This window comes from Anomaloglossus baeobatrachus (assembly GCF_048569485.1).
Source record: "Anomaloglossus baeobatrachus isolate aAnoBae1 chromosome 5 unlocalized genomic scaffold, aAnoBae1.hap1 SUPER_5_unloc_11, whole genome shotgun sequence".
NCBI classification, from domain to species: domain Eukaryota; kingdom Metazoa; phylum Chordata; class Amphibia; order Anura; family Aromobatidae; genus Anomaloglossus; species Anomaloglossus baeobatrachus.
The window spans coordinates 309,217-323,812 of NW_027441786.1; the positions used below are offsets into that span (position 1 = coordinate 309,217).

Below are 14,596 nucleotides of genomic sequence, written 5' to 3' on the forward strand. Positions count from 1 at the left end.
CAAACAAGCCTCGTTCACCATTTTATTAACCCCTCCCGCACCAAAGCTCCGGCGTAATCCACAGCTCCAGCATAATCCACAGGTCCTGCGCTGCTTACATCCAGCCGCAACTGTCACAGACACAGCGCTGAATGAATGCAGCAGACAGCAGAGGTAATTACCGGTCATTTCCCACGGCCGGTAATGTGAACTCACAGCCGACCGTGGGAAATGTAGCGATCTGTCCTCTATCTATGTGTCTATCTATCCCTCTATCTGTCTGTCTATCTATCTATCCCTCTATCTATTCTTCTGTCTATCTATCTACTATCTCAGAATTAAATGACTTTTTTTTTTTTCAATGTGCTTTATTGCATTGAATGCAATAAAGCACATCCCAACCCGCACGCGGCAAAACCGCGGCAATACCGCGAACAATACCGCGGTGAAACCGCAGCAAACCGCGGCAAACCGCATGCGGTTTTCGGGTGCGGTTTGCCGCGGTTTTTTACCGCGGGTGCGGTAATCTTTGAGAGCATGCGGAATTTTCTCAAGAAAATTCCATTTCCCAGTGCGCACATAGCCTTACTAGCAGAGTTGAGCCCGAATTTCCATTTTGTGGGATCTCAGTGTGCAGAGCGGGATCCCACAAATCTCTGCAGCTGCTCTAAGCATGAGACATTGCTCTCTCAACTAATCCATCGCTGTCACATACTCTTTTAAGGTTTTTTGCTGAGCTGCTTAAGAAGCTTGCTGCAGTGCTGGGGTCGTAGAGCTCACTCTTTCACTGACAGTGATCACTGAGGCTTTTGGGATCTCGCAACCTGGAAGTTCATTTTGGGGGACATTAGGGGCACTTCTAAACGTTTTGGTACTGGATTATATTTAGAAAATTCACTAATCTGCGGCTCTCCTCTGCTTTAGTAAATAAAAAAGGCAGCCACAGATTTGTGATAAGCACTATTTAAAGGGAAAGACAAAAAACACATTGCGCTAGAAAATTGAGGGATATTACCCCTGTAACAGTGTCAGTAGCAGATCCCCCCACAACAGTGCATCATGAACACATTTTTTGCTTCAATTTATTCCCCTATTTTCCTCCTTTAAAACCTAGGTGCATCTTATGGTCTGAAAAATACGATAGGTTTAAAAAGAAAGAAAATGGTTCTTTCCCTCAACAATTCTTACTTGAGCAATTGTAGCCAATTTTTGGATAAAACCCTTTGAATTATGGTACATCATGATGGCTTCTCCCGTGTGACTCATTTAACAACAGGACCTGATTAATGATAAAAACATTTGCTAAATTCTGAAAGCAAAAATAACTGCTCCGCTCTGTTGGTTTTCTGATGTTGGCAAGACTTGATTTACCAGTTAAACATTTCAATTATTCACAACATGAAAAAGGTTCCTGCCCTGTGCGGCTTCTTCAGATGTTTACCAAGATCTGATTTCTGAGAATTACATTTTCCACATTCAGAACATAAAAATGATTTATTTTGTGTGAATTTTTTTATGGTAAACAAGACGTGATTTCCTAGTAAAACATTTACCACATTCTGGGCATGAAAATGGCTTCTCCCCTGTGTGAGATCTTTGATGAGCAACAAGGTGTGTTTTCTGAATAAAACATTTCCCACATTCTGAACATGAAAATGGCTTCTCCCCTGTGTGAATTTTCTCATGTCTAACAAGAAGTGATCTCAGAGTAAAACATTTCCCACATTCTGAACATGAAAATGGCTTCTCCCCTGTGTGAATTTTCTCATGTCTAACAAGAAGTGATCTCCGAGTAAAACATTTCCCACATTCTGAACATGAAAATGGCTTCTCCCCTGTGTGAATTTTCTCATGTCTAACAAGAAGTGATCTCCGAGTAAAACATTTCTCACATTCTGAACATGAAAATAGCTTCTCCTCTTTGTGAGATCTTTGATGGATATTAAGATATGATTTCTGAGTAAAACATTTCCCACACTCTGAACAAGAATATTCTTTCTCTTCTGTGTGAGTGTTTTGGTGTTCAATAAGACGTGATTTCATGGTAAAAAATTTCCCACATTCTGAACATGAAAATGGCTTCTCCCCTGTGTGAAATTTTTGATGCTCAACAAGATCTGATTTCCGAATAAAACATTTCCCACATTCTGAACATGAAAATGGCTTCTCCCCTGTGTGAGATCTTTGATGAACAAAAAGATATGATTTCCGACTAAAACATTTCTCACATTCTGAACATGAAAATGGCTTCTTCCCTGTGTGAATTTTTTGATGCTCAACAAGATCTGATTTCCGAATAAAACATTTCCCACACTCTGAACATGAAAATGGCTTCTCCCCTGTGTGAGATCTTTGATGCGCAACAAGATACAATTTCCGAAAAAAACATTTCCCACACTCTGAACATGAAAATGGCTTCACCCCTGTGTGAGAACTTTGATGCTCAACAAGAGACGATTTCCGAATAAAACATTTCCCACACTCTGAACATGGAAATTGCTTATCCACTGTGTGAATTCTTTGATGCTCAACAAGAGCCGGTTTCCGAATAAAACATTTCTTACACTCTGAACATGAAAATGGCTTCTCCCCTGTGTGAATTTTTTGATGATTATCAAGGGTTGTTCTCTGAGTAAAACATTTTCCACATTCTGGGCATGAAAATGGCTTCTCCCCTGTGTGAGATCTTTGATGTTCAACAAGATCCGATTTCCGAATAAAACATTTCCCACACTCTGAACATGAAAATAGCTTCTCTCCTGTGTGAATTCTTTGATGCTCAACAAGAGACGATTTCCGAATAAAACATTTCCCACACTCTGAACATGAAAATGGCTTCTCCCCTGTGTGAATTTTTTGATGATTAGCAAGGTTTGTTTTCTGAGTAAAACATTTACCACATTCTGGGCATGAAAATGGCTTCTCCCCTGTGTGAGTTTTTTGATGGATATTAAGAGTTGATCTCCTGATAAAACATTTCCCACATTTTGAACATGAAAATGGTTTCTCCCTTGTAGGAGTCGTTACATGTTCCACATCCCTTCTGCAACTTTCATTTTGATTAAAATTCTGTGATAAATCGGACTTTTGGACTTGTTTTAAAAGATCAGATGATAAAGCTTTCCGAGGAAGGACTGGAGGTATATCTGGAACAACAGCATGCTCTTCATATGTATCATGTGTGATACTTTGATCATCTGTTTTAAATTCTGACGATATTAGATTTCCATCTGAAGTCCCAATACAGACATCTGCTAAAAATAAACAGTTATTATTTCTCAATGATATTATCTTAAAAGTACATTTTTTGTTTTTAAACCATAACATCAGAAATTCTGAAAAAATGTATTCTGAATCTGTTGTCCAATTTCAACATCTTAAGCCTGCTTTACATGTTACGATTCAGCATACGATATTGTATGCGATCGTAACCGCCCCCATCGTATGTGCGGCACGTTCAATTTGTTGAACGTGTTGCACATACGATTTTTTCCTGTCACACGTACTTACCCGTCCATACGACCTCGATGTGCGCGGCAAACGTCCACTTTCTGGAGTGGGAGGGACGTTCGGCGTCACATCGACGTCACGCGGCAGCTGGCCAATAGAGGCGGAGGGACGGAGATGAGTGGGACGTAAACATCCCGCCCACCTCCTTCCTTCCGCATTGTCAGCCAGGAGATGTGGGACGCAGGTAAGATCTGTTCATCGTTCCCAGGGTGTCACACACTGCGATGTGTGCTACACCGGGTACGATGAACAATCTGCCGTTCCATTTTTAGGAATTGAACGACGTGCATGCGATGAACGTTTTAACGTTCAATCGCAATCGCACGTACCTGTCACACACTACAATGTACCTTACGATGCCGGATGTGCGTCACTTACGACGTGACCTCGCCGACACATCGTAAGATATATTGTAGCGTGCAAAGCGGCCTTTAGGCTGTTTTCACACTTGTGTTGTGTCTCACCTGCCAGGTCCGTTGCTGCGTCGAAATGACGCATCCGTCAATTTTTGTGTTGCTAACAGACCCAACGGATGCGTAATTTTGCTGAAATCTGTCAGCGGCACTACCGCCCCCATGATCACTGCACACACACCGGCACTACCACCTTTATCATCACCGCATATGCAAGCACTACCGCCCCCATCATCACTGCACACACTGGCACTACCGCCCCCATCATCACCGCTCACACCGGCACTACCGCCCCATCATCACCGCACACAAGCAGGCACTACCGCCCCCATCATCACCGCACACACTGGCACTACCGCCCCCATCATCACTGCACACATCGGCACTACCACCCCCATCATCATCGCACACACACCGGCACTACCAACCCCCATCATCACCGCACACACACAGGCACTACAGCCCCATCATCATTGCACACACACCGGCACTACCGCCCCCCATCATCACCGCACATACATCGGCACTACCGCCCCCATCATCACCGCACATACCCCGCCACTACTTCAGTGACGTACCCGCTGACAGAGCTATTCACTACAGTTTCTGCGTGGAGCTCACAGATTGCGGTGGTGTTTTACTGCCGCTCCTGTCAGCTTCTGATGTAGCAGAGATGAAAGCATTGTGGGACCTCATGTGGATTACGCCGGACCTGGAGGGGTATTTGGTGATAAATAAAGTGGTGTAAGATGGTGTTTTTTTGTCTTTTATTAAAAAAAAAGGATTTTTTCGGGTGTAGGTGTTTATTTACTTTCTCTTACAGGTTAATCATGGGGGGTGTCTCATAGATGCCTGCCATGATTAACCTAAGACTTAGTGGCAGCTATGGGCTACCTTTAACTCCTTATTACCCCGATTGCCACAGCACCAGGGCAATTCGGGATGAGCCGGGTAAAAGTCCTGGGACTGTCGCATCTAATGGATGCGGCAATTCCGGGCAGCTGCTGGCTGATATTTTTAGGCTGGTTGGCTCCCCATAACATGGGGCTCCCCATCCTCAGAATACCAGCCTTCACCCGTGTGGCTTTATCTCGGCTGGTATCAAAATTGAGGGGGACCGCACGCCGTTTTTTTTTAAATTATTTATTTATTGTACTGCATGAAAGAGACCCACCCACCGGCGGCTGTGATTGGTTGCAGTGAGACAGCTGTCACTCAGCGTGGGGGTGTGTCTGACTGCAAATAATCATAGGCGCCGGTGGGTGGGGGAAGCAGTGAATATGAGATGGAATAATGAGCGGCTGGCATTTTCTTTTTTTTTTTTCCACTTTAAAGTTTTATTGAATTTTAAAACAATACATAAAGAGAATGTGACGCCCTGGTAAAAGCAGGTAGTCACAGGTAAGCACCCGCATTACACCTTTCCCACACTAGGAAACACACAGCCAACCATTAAAACCTAGTCACCCCCTTAGGGACAGATAGACATACCAGTGGGCATGGCCAGGTGGTTGGTGCATTCCCACCCAGGGGTTTAGACTGCCCGGGGCGGGAAAGCAAGCAGTGGAGTTTCAGAGTTCAGAGAGAGTGGAGGTCAGGCCTGTGTGTCAGGCCTGAAGTAAACTGACAGGTACCAGGGTAGGAGCCCTGGTGCCACTGGCTAGGAGGCAGACGGTGGTCTCCTTCGACAGGAGATGGGAAGATGGCTCGGCAGAACCAAGGTGGACCGGGACAGGGTTGTAGCCCACCGGTACCTACACCGGGGACCCAACCGGAAGCCGTGCACAAAGGGGGGTACTCGGACCCTGAAGCCAGAACCAGAACCTACTTGAACTGGTTAATTAACCGATTGAGGCCAGGACTAAATGTCCTGTCCCACCCAAAGTCCCTCATAGAAGACAACAGCCCACTGATTCGGGATAAGAGGTCACCGCCAGGGCCCAGAGATCCCACGGGCCAGCGTCTGTGGGCACGGCTCCTTAGGCCACATCCAGCCGGGAGCGGACTCCCGAGTTTCATACCGGGAAGATCCATTTGACACAAAAAGGTGCAGGAGAAGGATAGAGACCACCAGCCGGGTGGGGGATCCCGAACTCAACCGGCCACGGCACAGGCCACCACTACCTTGGTTTACCAGAGACTTGCGTGTTTTACTGCTGACAGTGAGTACACCAGCACCCCCTACGGTCGTCATCCCCCCTGCTCCAGAGCCTCGGGTCCCGGGGCCACCATCCCTGCCCATGGAGGGGTTAACATCTTTTTGCACAACATCTCCCCCCGGGTGCCCTGTAACAGCAGCGGTGGTGTCCCACCTCACCACACACCGTGGGTGTCGTCACAAACTTATTACGGCCTAGCCCGTACATCTACGTCCCCCCATTTTAATTCAGCGTGTCCGCGAGACCCCCGGGTCCAGAGACCCTCGAGCCACCACCCCTGAAGGTTCGGGCCCGAGCAGCAACCGGCTGCTGGCACGGGGACGGCACATCCTGAAACTTGGCGTCACAAACAGGATACTTACCCATCCACTTACCTTGTGGAAGTGCGCCTTGTCTTGGACAGTCAGCGGTGATCCGTTGCCGAAATTTCAGAAGTTGCCATTTTGTTTACCATTTTGGCGCAAAAAACTACAGCCCATCATCTTCTTCCCCGCGAAAAGGGCGCGAAAACCGAAGCGCCGCCCCCTGGTAACGCAGCCGGAAAGCGAGGCCAGAAGTCGAAAAACGAAACTTACAGGCCTGAAAGAGGAGTGCCGGCAAAAGACCAAGGGGGAGAAGCGGGAAGATGTCGGCTCCTAAACTTGATGCCGACCCCGCGCCGACCGCCGGAGCGGCGGCGCCCGCAAATGAAGCAGCCGGTGAGGAAGCTGCAGCTCCTGCTCCGGTCGCAGGAGCGTGGACCCTTGGGCTCTGGTAATGATTCCCCGTGTAGCAGCTGGCGGTGAGCCGCCTGCCACAGGAAGGATGTCGGCTCCGGCAGTCCGCAGTCCGCCCGGGAATGGCGTCTAGCTCAGAGACGGATGACAGCGGCTCCGAGGGTGATACGGAGGCCCCGACTGCCGCTGGGGGTATGATAATACCAATCTGTAGATACTGCAGACAGCCTGGTCACTTTGCCAGTGCGTGCCCTGAGAATGGCCGGTTTTAAAAGAGCTCACACCAAGTTTTAAAGTTGAAAGTTAACTGTTTAAGGGACTTGCGACCCTTGTTGAACGTCCTCATGTTCCGGAGGAGGCCATCTGCATGACAGGTGGAGGGTAGCAGGGCAGTTGAAGAGTTAAATGACACAGCGCTCCGTTCTTGTTGAACGTCTTCACCCCTGCAAGTTCTAAGTGGAGACGCCATCTGGGGTGGGAGCCCCAGGTGGAGGATGGAGCCCGGTATGGAGGAGCAGTCGTACCCGCACTGCCGGAAGCTGAAGACGGAGTCTTTTGGACAGTGCTGCCTGTGAGCGAAGGTGGCATTGGGGACTCGTGCTGTCCAGTGGTGGTCTGGGGAAAAGCTGCAGAAGGAGGCTGTTCCGGCAGCGGAGTTTAAATGTTATGATTGACCGTCCTTTTCATTTTGCAGCAGTCTCCGGAGAGGCTGATTGGAGGATGGGCCTGCGGTAGAGTAGACCGAGGCCCTGTCACCATTGGGACCAGTGACTATCCTCCGGGTCAGGGGTCCCCTGGACATGGGGTCCTTGAAAGGACTGCCGGGTAAGGAACTTTTTACCCAGCCCGTTTCGGCACCCGGACTTAACCTGGACTTTGGCAAGGGGTGCGCACCAGTGCTTAGCGGTGGCACCAGGGTTAGGTTTGTTTGGGTGGTAAAGGCGAGAAGGACCCGGTCCCGTCACGTCCCGGTTATGTTATGTAACGTTTAAGTAGCCTGCCTCCCGTAAAGGAAGAATTCAAAATATTCTTACAATGTAAATATGTTATTATGTTTAAAAAATGTTTTATTCTTTTATCTTTCTGCAGTAAAAATAAACCGGTGGTGGTCGGACAGCCCACTGACGGTCTGTGTTTAACCAAGGGGCAGTGTGATGCCCTGGCAAAACCAGGTAGTCACAGGTAGGTCCCCGCATTACACCTTTCCCACACTAGGAAACACACAGCCAACCATTAAAACCTAGTCACCCTCTTAGGGACAGATAGACACAACAGTGGGCGTGGCCAGGTGATTGGTGCTCGCCCACCCAAGGGTTTAGACTGCCCGGGGCGGGAAAGCAAGCAGTGGAGTTTCAGAGTTCAGTGAGAGTGGAGGTCAGGCCTGTGTTTCAGGCCTGAAGTAAACTGACAGGTACAAGGGTAGGAGCCCTGGTGCCACTGGCTAGGAGGCAGATGGTGGTCTCCATCGACAGGAGACGGGAAGACGGCTCGGCAGAACCGAGGTGAACCAGGACAGGGTTGTAGCCCGCCGGTACCTACACCGGGGACCTGACCGGAAACCGTGCACAAAGGGGGGTACTCGGACACCTGAAGCCAGAACCAGAACCTACTAGAACTAATTAATTAACCGATTGAGGCCAGGACTAGAGGTCCTGTCCCACCCAAAGTCCCTCATAGAAGACAACAGCCCACCTAATTCAGGATAAGAGGTCACCGCCAGGGCCCAGAGATCCCAAGGGTCAGCGTCTGCGGGCACGGCTCCTTAGGCCACACCCAGCCTGGAGCGGACTCCCGAGTTTCATACCGGGAAGATCCATTTGACACAAAAAGGTGCAGGAAAAGGATAGAGACCACCAGCCGGGTGGGGGATCCCGAACGCAACCGGCCGCAGCACTGGCCACCACCACCTTCGTTTACCAGAGACTTGCGTGTTTTACTACTGACAGGGAGTACACCAGCACCCCCTACGGTCGTCATCCCCCTTGCTCCAGAGCCATCGGGTCCCGGGGCCACCAATCCTGCCCACAGAGGGGTTAACATCTTGCTGCACAACATCTCCCCCCGAGTGCCCTGTAACAGCAGCGGTGATGTCCCACCTCTCCACACACCGTGGGTGGCGTCACGAACTTATTACGACCTAGCCCGTACATCTACGTCTCCCTATTTTTATTCGCCGTGTCCACGAGACCCCCGGGTCCAGAGACCCTCAAGCCACCAACCCTGAAGGTCCGGGTCCGAGCAGCGACTGGCTGCTGGCACGAGGGTGGCACAAGAACATTGGTCCATGCTATCACAAATATTGCGAATCAAAAGTCTATACGATACAACACATTCGCAGACTTCATAACAGTAGGTAGATGATTGACATAATACATGGATAGTCATTTTAAACCACAAAAAATAATAAAACAAAGAAGAGAGGTTAAGGAGAGGGGCATTCACGATATATAGAAAAGAAAGAATAAGTTGGAGAAAGAGGAGGAGAGGTAAAGAGTAGAACGCGTCGGCCGGGTCTGATACATTGTCCGTTGGACCAAAACTTGTCAGAAAGGTGGTGTATGGTGACTGAGGGAGATAGGGCCAAAGTGCCTATTTTCCGGAGATTAAATTAGTTCAAGAAATGTTCTACCAGACAGGAATGATTCCCACTGAAACCATTTAGTGGCCGTCTCTACTGTCTGGCCACACGACTAGGCCATCACCATTTCCATGCGATGAATCACATTCACCTCCATTACCCACTCCTCTAGCGTAGGGGGAGTAGGATCCTTCCAACGCCGAAGAATCACTGTCTTGGTGCCTGAAGAAGGTGGCCCAAGAGGGATTTTTTATAGGCCTTTTGCGATACGTTAAAGATGTACAATAAAACTGCCTGTGGGCAAATAGGGACTGTGATCCCGGTGACCTCCTGTATGGCTGCTAGTACTTTGTTCCAAAAGACCGCTAAGCTCGGGAAGTACCACCAGATGTGGGACATGGTGCCCCCCTGCGCTCCACAACGCCAACAGGTATCAGGTACTTCGGGACACCACGCATGAAGAGAAGTTGGGACCCTGTACCACCTAGAAAGTATTTTATAGCTGCTTTCTTGCATCCTGGTGGCAACCACGGACTTGTGGGTCAGACGGAAACAACGCTCCCACTGATTCCCAAGGAACGTCTGATTGAGCTTTGCCTCCCAAGCCGCACAGAAGCGAGGAAGAGACGCCTCTGCTGCGCTTGTTATGAGCTTGTACACTTTTGATATTGCTTGACGTGTATCGGAGGACACAGTACAAAGGTTTTCAAAAGGTGTTTGGAGTGAGGGATGAGCCATGACAATGTCTTGTGAAGTTATGAAGTGTTTGAGTTGAGCACAACAATCTCCAGGAGTGGTAGGAGGGATCCCCCCGGGGCCACCTGGTTCAATCTAAAGGGGTTCTGTTTCGTGCTTCCCAGAAAATTGTTGGATGATGCCCCCGGTAAAAACTCTGGGTTATCGGTTAATGGCATAAGGGGTCCTCTGGACTGAATCAGGCGATTGCGTAAAGATGTGGAGTGTACAGTTTTCAATATTTGTTTAGTGCTATAGGACATCTCAATCTTATGTTTGGTAAGGAGTGGCCAGGTTCACGGCAGGGTCGGCACTGTGCCAGACAAACCCAAAGCTTAGATCTAGAGCTATGCAAAAGGTCCAGAACTCTGGCGTGAACGGCCGCCATGTAATACCGCCTACAATCGGGCAACCCCGCTCCTCATGCGTTCTTGGTCCTAGTTAAGATGCTACTCCCGAGACGGGCGCGCATCTTTGACCAAACAAATTGATTGAATAAGCGCTGTATCCTAGCCCGGTAGGCTGCCGGAATGTAAACCGGGACCGTCTGTATCAAATACAGCAATCTTGGCAGGGCCGTCATCCTGAGAGCGCTAATCCTGCCGAACCATGAAAGAGTACCCCTTTGCCATGAGGCTAAGGGCCGCTTTACACGCTGCGATCTCGCTAGCGTGATTGCTAGCGTGCATACCTGCCCCCATCGTTTGTGCATCACGGGCATATCGCTGCACGTGGCGCACAAAATCGCATGGACTCATCACACATACTTATCTGCATAGCGACATCGCTGTGACCGGCGTACTGCCTCCTTTCTAAGGGGGTGGTTCGTTCGGTGTCACAGCGACGTCACTAAGCAGCCGCCCAATCAAAGAGGAGGGGCGGAGATGAGCGGGACGAACATCCCGCCCACCTCCTTCCTTCCTCATTGCCAGCGGGACGCAGGTAAGGTGAGGTTCCTTGTTCCTGCGGTGTCACACATAGCGATGTGTGCTGCCGTAGGAACGACGAACAACATTGTACCTGCAGCAGCAACGATAATTGGGAATAGGGGGGCATGTCACCGATTAGCGATTTTGCACGTTTTTGCGACGATTCAAAATCGCTACTAGGTGTCACACACGACATCGCTAACGCGGCCGGATGTGCGTCACAAAATTCGTGACCCCAACGACCTCGCTTTAGCGATGTAGTAGCTTATAAAACGGCCTTAAGAGGTACTTTGCCCGTTGCGACATCGCTACTGCGATATTGTCGGGGTCAAATCGAAAGTGATGCACATCCGGCACCAGTAACGATGTTGCAACGTGTAAAGCCTAGATGCGCCGATAAACGATCGCAAAAGCGTCGTAAATCGGCGATCTGTATAGCGTCGGCCATTTCTATAATGTCGGGTCGACCGCAGGTACAATGTTGTTCCTCGTTCCTGCGGCAGCACACATCGCTGTGTGTGAAGCCGCAGGAGCGAGGAACATCTCCTTACCTGCCTCCACCGGCTATGCGGAAGAGAGGAAGTGGGTGGGATGTTTACGTCCCGCTCATCTCAGCCTCTCCGCTTCTATTGGCCACCTGCCGTGTGACGTCGCTGTGACGCCGCACGACCCGCATCCTTAGGAAGGAGGCGGTTCGCCGGCCAGAGCGACGTCGCAGGGCAAGTAAGCTGCCATAGCGATAATGTTTGCTACGGCAGGTATCACAAGATATCGCATGTGCGATGGGGGCGGGTACTATCGCACTCGGCATCGCTAGCATCGGCTAGCGATGTCGCAGTGTGCAAAGTACCCCTAAGTCTCCCTCAAGTTTTGACAGAAAACTGTGATAATTTAGTTGAAAGAGCCTGGTCAGATCGGATGTGATATTAATGCCCAAGTATCCAATACTGCCGTGAGGTGGCCATCTAAAGGGGAAGTTTGGTTTTATAGCATTTACTGTTGTTTGAGGCAAAGAGATATTTAGGGCCTCTGATTTATCAAAATTGATTTTAAAGTTGGACCACTTGCTAAAGCGGTTTAGTTCCAGCATTAGGGACGGGAGAGATGTGAGGGGATTACACAGATATACAAGGAGATTGTCAGCAAACGCGGCGCATTTATGCTCCCGATTGGCGATCCTAAAGCGGGCTTTACACATTGCGACATCGCTAGCCGATGCTAGCGATGCCGAGCGTGATAACACCCGCCCCGTCGCACATGCGATAAGTGGTGATCGCTGCTGTAGCAAACATTATCGCTAAAGCAGCGTCACACGTACATACCTGCTCTGCGACGTCGCTGTGACCGGCGATCTGCCTCCTTTCTAAGGGGGCGGTTCGTTCAGCATCAAAGCGACGCCACAGCAGTGTCACTGAACCGCCGCCCAATAGAAAAGGAGAGGCGGAGATGAGCGGCCGAAACATGCCGCCCACCTCCTTCCTTCCTCCTTTTCTGGTGGACGCAGGTAAGGTGATGTTTGTCGGTCCAACGGCGTCACACATAGCGATGTGTGCTGCCGCAGGAACGACAAACAACATCATACCTGTCGCTGCAGCGATATTATGGAAATGAGCGACGTGACAACAAGCAACGATTTGTGACTTTTTTGTGCTCGTTGATCGTCGCTCATTTGCGTTACACGCTGCGATGTCAGTAACGGCGCCGGATGTGCGTCACTAACGACGTGACTCCGACGATATCTCGTTGCCGATGTCGCAACATGTAAAGCCCGCTTAATTCCCTGTATATCCGGGTTGGTCCTAATGGCCGAAAACAAGTGTTCCATGACTAAAATACAGTTAGGTCCAGAAATATTTGGACAGTGACACAATTTTCGCGAGTTGGGCTCAGCATGCCACCACATTGGATTTGAAATGAAATCTCTACAACAGAATTCAAGTGCAGATTGTAACGTTTAATTTGAAGGTTTGAACAAAAATATCTGATAGAAATTGTAGGAATTGTAAACATTTCTTTACAAACACTCCACATTTTAGGAGGTCAAAAGTAATTGGACAAATAAACCAAACCCCAAAAAAAATTTTTTATTTTCAATATTTTGTTGCGAATCCTTTGGAGGCAATCACTGCCTTAAGTCTGGAACCCATGGACATCACCAAACGCTGGGTTTCCTCCATCTTAATGCTTTGCCAGGCCTTTACAGCCGCAGCCTTCAGGTCTTGCTTGTTTGTGGGTCTTTCCGTCTTAAGTCTGGATTTGAGCAAGTGAAATGCATGCTCAATTGGGTTAAGATCTGGTGATTGACTTGGCCATTGCAGAATGTTCCACTTTTTTGCACTCATGAACTCCTGGGTAGCTTTGGCTGTATGCTTGGGGTCATTGTCCATCTGTACTATGAAGCGCCGTCCGATCAACTTTGCGGCATTTGGCTGAATCTGGGCTGAAAGTATATCCCGGTACACTTCAGAATTCATCCGGCTACTCTTGTCTGCTGTTATGTCATCAATAAACACAAGTGACCCAGTGCCATTGAAAGCCATGCATGCCCATGCCATCACGTTGCCTCCACCATGTTTTACAGAGGATGTGGTGTGCCTTGGATCATGTGCCGTTCCCTTTCTTCTCCAAACTTTTTTCTTCCCATCATTCTGGTACAGGTTGATCTTTGTCTCATCTGTCCATAGAATACTTTTCCAGAACTGAGCTGGCTTCATGAGGTGTTTTTCAGCAAATTTAACTCTGGCCTGTCTATTTTTGGAATTGATGAATGGTTTGCATCTAGATGTGAACCCTTTGTATTTACTTTCATGGAGTCTTCTCTTTACTGTTGACTTAGAGACAGATACACCTACTTCACTGAGAGTGTTCTGGACTTCAGTTGATGTTGTGATCGGGTTCTTCTTCACCAAAGAAAGTATGCGGCGATCATCCACCACTGTTGTCATCCGTGGACGCCCAGGCCTTTTTGAGTTCCCAAGCTCACCAGTCAATTCCTTTTTTCTCAGAATGTACCCGACTGTTGATTTTGCTACTCCAAGCATGTCTGCTATCTCTCTGATGGATTTTTTCTTTTTTTTCAGCCTCAGGATGTTCTGCTTCACCTCAATTGAGAGTTCCTTAGACCGCATGTTGTCTGGTCACAGCAACAGCTTCCAAATGCAAAACCACACACCTGTAATCAACCCCAGACCTTTTAACTACTTCATTGATTACAAGTTAACGAGGGAGACGCCTTCTGAGTTAATTGCAGCCCTTAGAGTCCCTTGTCCAATTACTTTTGGTCCCTTGAAAAAGAGGAGGCTATGCATTACAGAGCTATGATTCCTAAACCCTTTCTCCGATTTGGATGTGAAAACTCTCATATTGCAGCTGGGAGTGTGCACTTTCAGCCCATATTATATATATAATTGTATTTCTGAGCATGTTTTTGTAAACAGCTAAAATAACAAAACTTGTGTCACTGTCCAAATATTTCTGGACCTAACTTTATATAGTAAAGGTGACAAAGGACACCCCTGCCGGTCCCGTTTCAGATGGAGAAGGGTCCTGACAGAGTGCCGTTGATTTTAAGATACGC

At 48.7% G+C, this 14,596-nt stretch overlaps 1 protein-coding gene across 2 annotated transcripts in view; it reads right to left on the bottom strand.

The window, feature by feature from the left end:
* Window positions 1–545: 545 nt before the first annotated feature.
* Window positions 546–14,596, bottom strand: part of LOC142258797 (uncharacterized) — a 44,694-nt gene continuing 30,643 nt past the window's right edge. Inside the window, exon 3 of one of the 2 annotated variants that reach the window (XM_075331392.1) lies at window positions 546–3,230. In XM_075331392.1, the coding sequence (XP_075187507.1) occupies window positions 1,474–3,230 (1,757 nt within the window). In that variant the 3' untranslated portion in view covers window positions 546–1,473. Of the gene's footprint in view, window positions 3,234–14,596 lie in introns of both variants that reach the window. The other variant, XM_075331391.1, reaches the window with a different exon arrangement.